The 11,784-nt window shown below is 46.3% G+C and overlaps 1 protein-coding gene across 1 annotated transcript; it reads right to left on the bottom strand.

Annotated features, from left to right (window-relative positions):
* Window positions 1–9,709: 9,709 nt before the first annotated feature.
* Window positions 9,710–11,527, bottom strand: LOC105807282 (snurportin-1-like). The gene is made up of 2 exons (XM_012640612.1): window positions 11,430–11,527; window positions 9,710–10,290 (listed from the first exon to the last, which is right to left on the bottom strand). The coding sequence occupies exons 1-2, from the start codon at window positions 11,454–11,456 to the stop codon at window positions 9,970–9,972; spliced, it is 348 nt and encodes a 115-aa protein (XP_012496066.1). The 5' UTR covers window positions 11,457–11,527; the 3' UTR covers window positions 9,710–9,969.
* Window positions 11,528–11,784: the final 257 nt, after the last annotated feature.

Raw genomic sequence — 11,784 nt, 5'->3', positions numbered from 1 at the left:
CAATCCTCCCAGCTAGGTCTCCCAAAGTGCCAGGATTATAAGTGTGAGCCACCACTCCTGGCCTTTTTCTAGGATTTTAAAAGCAACCTCTGACCTCACCTCATTTCTGCATCAATGCAACAGGAACTTCAGGCTGCCCTTGGTGAGAATCAGAGAAAATACCCTTGGTGTTTGAGTCCATATCTCAAGTAGGTTATTTTCTCCTTTGCACCAATAAGGCTGACTCTAGCTTGAGTTCATCACCCCATATGGGTGTTACAGTTTCAGAATTACAACCAGACACTCCTCTGAAAGACAGTCTATTTATTTGACAAATATATTTACATGCCAGGCACTGGGCTATGCAGCTGAGTTATGATAATGAACAAGACAGTGGTCTTTTTCATATGTAAGGATATGGATTAATATTGATCTCTAAGAAATACAGAAATTTTTAGCCTGGCCCACTGGCTAACACTGGCAGTCCCAGCTACTTGGGAGGCTGAGGTAGGAAGGATCACTTGAGCCCAGGAGTTCGAGACCACCCTGAGCAACATGGTAGGACCCTGTCTCTACAAAAAATAGAAAAGTTAGCTGGGCATGGTGGCGCAAGGCCTATAGTGCCAGCTACTCAGGAGGCTGGCGCAGGAGGATCCCTTGAGCCCAGGAGTTCGACGCTGCAATGAGCTATGATAATGCCATTGCACTTTAGCCTAGGCAACAGAAGGAGACCATCTCAAAAAAAAAAAAAAAAAGGAAATGGCAGAACCCGAATAGTACAAGGCACTGATTGGACTGGAGACAGGAAAGGATAGAATCTCTCAACCCGCTATTTACACTTTTATACTTGTTTTGCCCAGTGATCCTCAGGACACCAGGGGTCAGTGATTTATCCAAAGTCACACAACTAATTATTAATAGTATTGAGCTAGAACTTGAACCTAGGCATTCTAACTCCTACTCCAGAAATCCAGTGAGGAGAATTAATAAAGGAAGCTATGCAACTGGGAGGGCTAGGAGAGAGAACGCGGCAGTGTTTTCAGAGGCACAGCTGTATGTGTGGGCGTGTGGGTGTGTTAAGGGAAGAGTGCTCCGGAACTGTTGCCTGTCACAGTCTTAACAGGACAATGTTTGGAAATCTCTGAGCACAGACATGGGTGACAAAACTAAGTACAAAGCAGCTGGCTGGCTTTGCTGTGAGAGGTAAACCTTAGGAGAACCAGAGTAGAAACACAGCCACCTGGCTTGCCTTTAACTGCAGGCTTGAGCCAACACAATTACATATGGTGCCGTCATCCTGCTCAGTCAAATCTTAGAGACTGCAGAATGGTTAGTAATAGCAAAGACTGGAAACAACATAATGGCCCATCAATAGGAAACTCAGTAAATAAATGATAGTACACGACTAAAACTGAAATAGTAAGTTGACATTTATCGTGTCCTTACACTTTCCCCAGACACTGTTCTAAATGACTTTCATTTATCTAATCTTACCATAACAGTATGAGATGGTAAGTGAAATTATGACCCTTATTTCACAAAAAGTGTGGAAGGTAGATCCGTATGTACCGACACAGCCTCCTTGCATTTTGAATGCTTGGCTGCAGGGCCTGGGAGGGGAGGTGGGGAAGAGTTGAGGGAGTGTAGGTGACAGACAAAATCACATTTTTGTTAAATTAACATGAACTGAAATCCGAAAATGGAAAATAAATTACAAAGAGGGAACTCTTCGGGGGAGGGGTATATGGTTTGTACTTTTGTTTTTTCTTTTCAAAGCATAGGTTTCAGATCTCTGTCTAGAAAGCTTATCCACCCCTCTCCCCACCTTCTTCACCAGACAAATCTGATTCATCCTTAGGGAGTCAGCTTAAAAGTCACTTCCCCAGCAAGATCTTCCCTGACTGCTCCCGAAACCGAATTAGACTCCCTGTTAATCTCTCTCATGGCACCCTCCTATTTATTCAAGACAGTTGATCGCAGTTTGTAATTGTGCACTTATTTCTACGTACATTGGCCTAGTGTTTGCGTGCCCTACTAGACTGTAAGCTTCAGGAGGGCAAGAACCACATGTGTCCTGTTGGCCCCCCGGACACGCATCTAGCGCCTAGAGCCTAGTACAGAGTAGGCGAGCCCTTAGTAAATGTGTGTTGAATGACTGATCAAGGAAGACGGCCACCTTAACTCTGAGACCTCTGTCCTTTTTGCTACTCCCTTTTATATATTTGTTCAGATTTAAGAATAGAGATAGCTGCAAAGCTGGAATTGGAATTTTATAAACTTTTCCCCCAAAACAACTTTACTTCTAAAATTCGAAGTTCCTTTGAAACATTGCTCTAAAATACCTACTGCCTATGAAAGAGACGTGCTGCACAGACGCTTTGTCTAGATGCAAAAGCTCCCCAAAACATTCTCAATGCCATTTTTCTACAGACAGACAGTAAATAAGGTCGTACTGCTAATAACTGTCTAGAGTAAAACATTTTTTCTTGTTTTTCTTGATTATAGACCAAATCTAAAATCACTAGGATAGCTGAAGGTGAGCTCCGTAAGGAAGGTGAGAAATCTATAGATTACATTTCCCCCATTACCCAAAGCACTTTTCTTTCATATTGCTGCTTTTTTTTTTTTAAGTAAAATATGATCTGGCTCTTTCCTCAAAAAAACCATTTTCTTATCTGACATTCCTACCAACCAGTCTCACAAGTTAATCGGTCACCATTGTATGTTACTCCTGTACCTGGTACGAGTTCACCTAACACTCTGAATTATAGTTGTTTGCTTCCTTGTCTCTCTGTCCCACTAGACCATGAGCTCCTTGAGGGCAGGGGCCACGTTGTATTCATTGCTCTCTTTTCAGAACCTAGCACAATATACAGTGCACAGTAGATGGTGCTCGGTGTTTGCTGAATGAATGGCTTGGTCTTTTATCATCAGACAAAGTCCAATTCTTGCCAAGGAAGACCAGACAGGTTTGGTTACCTTGGCTACTTAGTTGCCTATGAAAAAATATTCAGTATGAGAGGTACTATCTCAGTTACATTGTTCTCACTCACTTTACGTGTTAATGGCAGGCCAGAACACAATGGATAAATTAAGTCCATAGATAGACCTTATTTGAGTCAGTTTCAACTTCCTCCCTTATAAAAGCTTTTGTTAAAGTTGCCATTGAAGTGGGGTACAATGCCTGGCACCTGTAATCCCAGTAACTCAAGAGGCTGAGGCAGGAGGATTGAGACTAGCCAGGAGTTTGAGACCAACCTGGGCAACATAGCAAGACCTTCCTCTCTTGGAAAAAAAATAAGAAAAATTAGCCAGGCGTGGTAGTATGCTACTGTAGTCCCAGCTACTTAGAAGGCAAAGGTGGGAGGATCGCTTGAGCCCAGGAGTTCAAGGCTGCAGTGAACTATGATCCTGCCACTTTACTCCAGTCTGGGTGACAGAGACCACATCTCTTAAAAAAAAAAAAAAAGTTGCCAATGAAAAGCAGAACTGACAGATTTTAGTTCCATTTTTTATTTCCCGAGTCTGACTGTGGAGTAGACCTGAAGGGCAGAAGCACAGGGAGAGACAGAGGGCCGGAAGGACTGCCAGCCCCCTGGGAGGGAGGAAGGGAAGGAGGTAGCTACAAATGCTAATGGATCTGTGTGAGGCCCCAGCCAGAAGAGCTCTCTAGGTTTCAAAATTCCCCTCTCAGGTTCCCCACTGTCCCTCAAAATGGGGAGAACATCTCTGGGCTAAACCCAATAATAGTGAGGCCCACCTCCCAGTTTCCCAAGCTGCCTCTGGTCACTTTTCTGCCTCCTCAAAAGAGACACAAAAATCAACCTTTCAAAAAAGTTACCATCATTTGGAATGAATGTGAGAAACAAATGCTCAGATACTGCATTAGGGGACTCTGTCCTTTCCTTCATATATTTGCTGCCTGAGGCCATTCTTAATTCACCTGCTCTGCTGCCAACCTCCCAGGTCTCCCAGGCCCTCTGTGCCTTGGCCTTGTCATTGGATGGTGGACCCTTTGGTAGTGGGGGTGAGGCATAGTCGAATCAAGACCCGACACCAAACCTCTCAGCAGCACTTGGTGGGCAAACAAAATAATAAAACTGCAATCTGGCTCTTCTTTGGTGTAAAGATTGGGTATGATCACAGAATCCCAAGCAGGGTGGGGACTCAAATGCCTCATGCTACCAAAGCAAGCAAGCTCCTCAAGCTAAAATCTCAAGACTTTGGTCTACTTTCTCTGCCCTGAGTATCAAAAGACATCAAACAAAAACCACATTTGCTTAAAAAAATTATATTGTTGGCTGGTCCGAAGGTAGTGAGTTATCTCACTTGATTGTTCAGTCAGTTACAGATTGAACTCCTTGGTCTACTACTGTCCCTGCTTATTACTGTACTTGACTAGTCTTACCAAAAAAAAAAAATTATATTGTGAGGCCTGGAGCTGTGGTGGCTCACACCTTTAGTCCTAGCACTCTGGGAGGCCAAAGCAGGAGGATCGCTTGAGGCCAGGAGTTTAAGACCAGCCTGAGCAAGAGTGAGACCCCATTTCTACAAAAAATAGAAAAATTAGCCGGGCATATGGTGGCATGCACCTGTAGTCAGTCCCAGCTACTTGGGAGGCTGAGGCAGGAGGATCGCTTGAGCCCAGGAGTTTGAGGTTGCTGTGAGCTAGGCTGATGCCACGGCACTCTAACCTGGGCAACAGAGCAAGACTCTGTCTAAAAAAAATAAAAATAAATAACTGTTGATTGAGTGAATGAAGAAAGGATCAGCAGGAATGAGAATGCAATCTAGAGGAGAGCCCTTCCTCCCCTCTGCTGGACACAGTGACCCTGGTGAGAAGACTGAATGGAAGTAGGTGGCTGATTGATAACAGGTGATTGGATATGCTACGGACTTCCAAGGATAAGAACCATATTTAGTTCTGTGAATGCAACTAAAAGGATAGCCTAAAAACTCACTACATACATTGGAGGAGGGAACGAAACAATCTAGGATTACAGGCATGGGCCACCACGCCTGGCCAATCAAGTTATTGACACATAAGTGCCAAGCATAATGCCATGCACTGGGGGTCTAAAAATGTCTAAGACCAGGCTCCTTACCTCATGGAACTTGTTAACTAACAGAAGGAGTGAATTTAACCTTGTCCAAAGAGAAGGCTGGCCTTTGCTCTTGGCTCCTGGGAGGTAACCTCTAAGCCCTTGGAATGTCCTGCCTGATAAAAGTATCTTTGTTTGCCTGGGGACAGGCCTCAGGCCACACTGGATAGTCTGAACAGCGTGATTTAGGCTGGGGTCTTTGGGCTATACCAGATAGTCTGACAATGTGATGGAGGACAGGGGGTACTTTGGATCACACTTTATCAGCTAGACTTATGGAGGGGCTGCAGACTGAGGTCAGTCACAAGGGCAAAGAACCAGGTCTCTGTGACCAAGCCCCAGTAAAAACTTCGCACAGTAAGGCGCAGGTGAGATTCCCTGGTTGGCAATACTCTGTGAGTATAGTTACTGGGAAAATTAACTTTGTCCATGATTCTACTGGAAAAGAACAACTGGAAGCTCTGAGTTTGGAACTTTCCTGGATTCTGCCCCATGCATCTCTATCCTTGGCTGACTTTACTCTGTAATAAACGGTGACTGTGACTGTAACAGCTTTCAATGAGGACTGTGAGTCCTTCTGGTGAATTATCAAATCTGAGGGTAGTCTCGGGGGCCCCAAACTTGTAACTGGTGTCAGAAGTGAGGGTGGTCTTGTGGACTAGTCCCTAGATTTGGGAAATAGACATGTAAATAAATTACTGTGATCAAGCATCGCAATCACTGTGACAGCGGGCTGTATGGACGGGGAGCACATGAAGATGAGAATGGCTGTTCTACCTGCAGAGGAAAAGGTTCAAACAGGTGTCTCTTGAACAGTCTTTCAAAGATGACTATGTATATTCACTAGGTGAATGCAGTCAGAAAGAAAAGGGATGGTGTGGGAAAGAAGTAGGAGACAGATGTGCTTGTATAGAGCACTGTAAAGCAGCATTGCTGAAAAGTGGGCAGCAAAGGAAGCCGGGTAATTTATAAGGCTGGAGAGAGATGCTAAAGCCAGGTCATGAAGAAGCCTGCATGGCAGGCTGAGAAGTTTCCCATGTGTCCTGTAGGCAACTGCACATCCTTTAAGTAACAAGATCGGATTTGCGTTTTTAGAAAGGATTACTTTCCCATGGCAGGGGTGGGTTAGAGGAGGGAAACGATGGTGGCAGGGAAAGTAGGTAGGAGGCTCTGGCAGTACCCCAGGAGAGAGATGATGAAGGCCTGAATTAAGGCCTTAGGCTGCGGAGGAAATGGAGAAGAGAGTGGTAGGAATTAAAGGACATGGTGACTCAGAAGCTGCGAAAGGTAAGAAATGGACAGGAATCATCAGAATGATGATTGTCAGGTTCCTAGCTTGGGTGACTAAGTGCCGTTAACAAGGACAAGGATCCCAGGAAGAACATGACTGAGGGGAGCTGAGCGGGGAGGCAGAGTTCAATTTGGGACATGCTGAGTTTGAGGTGACTGGGAGATGACTGCTAAGTAGATAGATACCCAGATCTGGAGGGAAGGTGTCAGCACATAGATGGCAGCTGAAGTCAGGTAAGAGAAAGCCTGGGAAATATTCCTTAGAAATATTCCCTTAGATCTGGAAAACAGGAGACTACCGGTTCCTTGATGAGAGCACTTGAAATGGTGGGAACAGAAGTCAGATTTCAGTGGGTAGGCCAGGTGCAGTGACTCACGCCTGTGATCCCAGCACTCAGGGAGGCCGAGGCGGGAGGATCACTCAAGGTCAGGAATTCGAGACCAGCCTGAGCAAAAACAAGACCCTGTCTCTACCAAAAACAGAAAAAATTAGCCGGGCATGGTGGCGCATGCCTGTAGTCCTTGCTGCTAGGGAGGCTGAAGCAGGAGGATCGCTTGAGCCCAGGAGTTTGAGGTTGCTGTGAGCTAGGCTGCCACCACCAGCACTCTAGCCTGAGTGACAGAGCAAGACTCTGTCTCAAAAAAAAAAAAAAAAAAGATTTCAGTGGATAAGTGGATAGACAATGAATGAGAAGTGAGCAAGAGGAGAAACCACAAAGGTAGATTACTCACTGCCAAATACTAGTGTTGACACAAACTCTTCCATTGCAGGCATTGGAACCCAGCATGACTTTTCTAACATTAAAATAACCAAGACTCTGAGAAACATAGCAAGACCTCGTCTCTGAAAAAATTTTTAAAAATTAGCAGAGCATGGTGGCACATGTCTAGAGTCCCCCCAGCTACTCGGGAGCCTGAGGATCACTGGACCCAGGAATTCGAGGCTGCAGTGAGCTGTGATTGCACCTGCGAATGGCCACTGCACTCCAGACTGGATGACATAGCGAAAACCCATCTCTTAAAAACAAACAAACAAAAAACTTATTTTGTATCTGTTGCTTGAAAAGCCTTGTTTTTTCTTGGTACGTGGGTTCTGGTGGCACTTGCAATGAAATAGGTGATCTCAAATAGCAGTTCCTTGCTGATTCATGCCAAGCTGGCCCTCCAGTCAAGGTAAGCAAGGCAGGCCACACTGGGCAATGGTTATCAGTTAGGATTCTTTGGTTGCAAGCCCAGAAACCAGCTCTGGCTAATTGAGCAAGATGGAATTTCCTGGATGCTCATGGGTTTCATAGCAAGAAAAAGAAACACACACACACACACACACACACACACACACCCACACCCCAGCAAAATAAATGAATTCCAACTCATACCCTCTTTGTTCCTCTGCTCGAGATACAAGTACTTGGTGAGGAGCATGCGACTGGCCCACCTTGAGTCACGAGCCTGAAATTGGGCTAAAGGAAGGCAATTACCACAGACTATAGTCCCACCCAACCATACTGGGAAGCTGTTCAGAGGGCTGGCCAGAAAACTAATATCCAATCACGGCAAGCTATAAAACAACCATCTTTGAAACAGGTGGCAAGAGGTGGTTTTATAATTCCTAAAGAAGTATAGGAGAGTCACATTGCTATTCAGTGATGGACAGATAAATACTGACTCCTCTGTTAAAAATGTAAGGAGCGCTCTGAGGCAAGTCCTTCAAGCTACCATTCAACACTTTCAAGTTATGCTTGTTGGTAAGTTTGGTTGATATGTCCTTTGACTCATGCATCTGTCCCCAGAGAGTGCCCTTGGGGAAGCAGTCCTTCCAGATCTAATTTCTGAGCAGAGTGTGGCCCATTCACTATGGACGCTAGCAAGCACGGCTCCTGAATGGATACAGTTGGCTGCTGAGAGCACTCAGATCAGGCAGAGACTAAACATCCAGGCAGCCTACAACATGCTCCTTGGCAAGAGGAACACAGCGTTCCTATTGAAGAATTGACCTAAATTCAGGAAAGAGTCTATTGATGTAGGCAAATGCTCGAATCTGCAGCTAGCAGGATCACCACCGGGTGAGTGTGGGGCGGGTTTCTTCCTTCTCCAGTTTTATGGAGTCGGCTTGAGAGCTCCAAGAGCCAATGCTGAGACTAGTTCCTCAGGATGTGCTGAAGTTGTGTCAAGAGGCTCCGCTTAACTACTATTTCTGCCCAGATCTGTTTCTAGGACTAGTCGACACAAAGGGACAATTGCATGTCAGACAAGACCTGACCCAGATCCTTGTGAAACTTTGTCCACAGGATACCAGTGCTGCCAAGGGGAATGGCAAAGTCCTTGTGTCCAGTAAGAGACGTCCCGGAGCGATAGGAAGCAGTGTGGAGAGCAGACTGAGGCCACAGAAACGGGACCCATTTTCTGAACACAGGGCAAAAACTAATTGATTTGTCTCAGATACCATCTTCCAATCCCACAGCTGCCACAGAGATCCAGTTCACAAATCTGAAAGGACCATGCCTGCTCAAAGCTCTTCCTTGGCTCCCTTACATTCATGACATAAAATCTAAAACCTCTTTCTCCAGCCTCCTCTCCCAAGGTCTCTAATCCTACTTTATACTTGAGCTATGCCGAGCCTAATTCAGTTTCCAGACCAAGACTTGCCCTGCGCAGAGGCGTGCAGCTGCATGCCCTCCTGCATCCGTGAGGAACTCCTCCCCTCCTTGTCTGCAGAGCACACTTGTGTCCCTTCTCAGAGCCTCAGCCCAGCTCTAACTGCCTGTGCAAAGCCCCCCTCCGCTCTTCCTGGCCGCCATGCTCTATGCACCTGTCTGCACTTAAGTAATCATCTCACCATCTTGCTGTGCTCTGTATACTGGTGGGCTGATTTTCCCACTGGCTTGTGCAGTCGTCAAGGGCGGGCACTGAGTCCTGTCTACCTCCATAGCCAGCTCTGCATCACAGGCGCCTAGCATAAGGCTTACCTCCTGGCGGGAACTCAAACATTTGTTGAATGAATGAACTCCATTTGCATTTTATCTCTGGCTCTGTCTAAACCAAAGAAATCACACTTGCCTTCTCAGAAGAGGGAACACATTCAAATACCAAGAACTGCAGTTCCTGGTAAGACCTTGCAGAAAATGACATTACCAACAGCAGCAACTGGAAACTCAGCAGAATGAGCTCCAGAAAGAGTGAGATGGGCCAGGACTTGAACAGTCAGGGTTTAAGCAGCCTGGGGCGTGGGGTGCGGAGGGGAGGTGCACAGTGGCCTAAAGCTTAAGAAGCTTAGGAATCACAAACTTACTCAATGATCTTGAGATCAAAAAAGAAAAAAAAAAAGAATCACAAACAACTTCTTAAGAATTACGTATATTTACATTGTAGATATGGGATACACTTGTCAAGGAAGGAGCTGTTCCAATCAATCCGAATGCCACCCCATCTGGGACTGCCCCCCAGTTCTTAGAGCCAGCATTTCAGACAGGAGGTAAGCTAGAGTGGCTTTGGAAAGTCCACTCTAAAATGAAGTCACCTGTTGTCACTGTCCTCCTTCCCCAGTCTTCCTTCTGGGGCCAGGTACCATCCTGTGATTCCTAAAACGAGGCTGCCCTCTTTAGTTCTCCATGAGGCTCCCAGTGTGCTCAGGGCTACGGGGAGAACCCTTCAGCTGGGGGGTTGACAGGTGCTCCAGCTCATAGTGCCCATTCTCAGAGGCCTTGTGTGTGAGTTTCTCCTTCGTGCCCTCCTGGCTCCTCTTGTGCTCAATAATCTGCTGGAGCTGGTGCCCAGCGTATTCTGGCTTGGTGGTTAGTGGGCCAGCCGGCACAGAGACGCCAAGGACATCTGACACCATGTAGGGGCGCAGCCAGCCCACCAAGGGAGTGCTTCCGGGGCTATAGTGAGCCTGCTTGTGGTAGAAGAGAAGTCCATCCACCTACAAGAGGGGGAATTAAGGATCAAAATGACTCTGGGACCGTGTTTCCAGGCGAGCCTATACACACAGGGACAGCTCTTATGGTCCAACTCCTTTTTCTGCGTCACTGACAGAGGAAAAAGAGTCCTCACTTCTCACATGAAGAAATGGCCCGGAAAACTAAATTTTAGAAAATACAAACATAAATAGCATTTTCCTGTTTACAAGGTACTCTCCTAGAGCATCAGAGAGAATAGGGCTGCTCAGACTCAGGGAGCCCTAAAAATACACAGTGAGTAAGAAGCAGAAATTGAACTCGAACCCAGGTCTTCTGTCCCCAGATTCCACATACTTTCCACCAAGAGGTCTGCGCGGCGTGGGCGAGCTCCGTGCAGGGAACACAAAGTGGGCGAGCTGGACGGCCCCTCGGTGGCACTGGACTGCTGACACAGGGACACAGGCTGTCCAGAAGGCCTGCTCCCCCGCTACCGCTGGCTGCCTACGCCTCCCCCTGAACTGTTTGCAAGCCGTGTTCTGGGAAACTCAGCTTTCCTCAACGGGAAGACCTCCTGCAGTCCCACATTTTCTTTTCTGTGATTCAGTGACTCATCTCTAAAAAGCATTTATTGTCACTGGGGCATAAGGTTATAAATAAAGATGGTGTTCTTACCACCTTCTTAATTGACTCCCAGAAATACAGGCAACTCAGCCTTTTCCTCACTTGGGAAGCTGTGATCCTTTTATGAAACTATATCCAGTCCAAGCAAATCCTTGTAGGTGACTAGGCAGAATTTTAAAGGGTGTGATGGGCAAAGGCAAACCTGCTTGTTGAGCCTGAAGAGGGGAGCAGGAGAGGCACACAAGAAGGACCTGGGAACAGAAGTCCTTGCCCCTCTCTGGGCCTCAGTTTCCCCATCTATAAAATGAGGGAGCAGATGAGCTCTCCGTTCAGGGCTTCCAGCTCTGGCATCCTGACACAGCCCACGGCAGTGGAGCTGAGGCTCCGAAGGCAGCGAGCACATCCTCTCCCCAGATCAGCTTTCAGTCCCTTTCTGATGCTTTGACACAGCAAAGTCAGCAGATATTTTAAGATCTTGTGTAACTAAGTCCCCCTGTATCCTACAATCATGTCAAGGCAGTAAAGACAATAGTTTTGTTACCTCAAAAGGGAAATCCATAGAAAGCATCTTACACAGGCTCTCAGGGGTACAAGGGAAATTCTTTAGCCCCACAAATTTAAACTGAAATATAAATCAGAACAAAGAATTAGTACATGTTACAAATGATACTGGTTCCGGCAACTGAACAGCTCTATCGAAGCAGCAAAGTTTTCAGTTTCATATCCTCCCTAGCCCTCTCCTCCGCCTACCCTCTGAACTATTCAGTCGGTGGTTCTCAACCTTCCTTCATACATACGAATCAGGCCAGGACATTTTTTTTTTAAGCTCTCCAGTTGATTTCAACACACAGGACTGAGAACCACTGTACTGTACTGGGTTGAGGGACTGTGTGTTA

This window comes from Propithecus coquereli, unplaced genomic scaffold (assembly GCF_000956105.1).
Source record: "Propithecus coquereli isolate 6110/MARCELLA unplaced genomic scaffold, Pcoq_1.0 Scaffold155, whole genome shotgun sequence".
NCBI lineage: Eukaryota > Metazoa > Chordata > Mammalia > Primates > Indriidae > Propithecus > Propithecus coquereli.
This window is presented reverse-complemented; position numbering and strand designations above follow the sequence as displayed.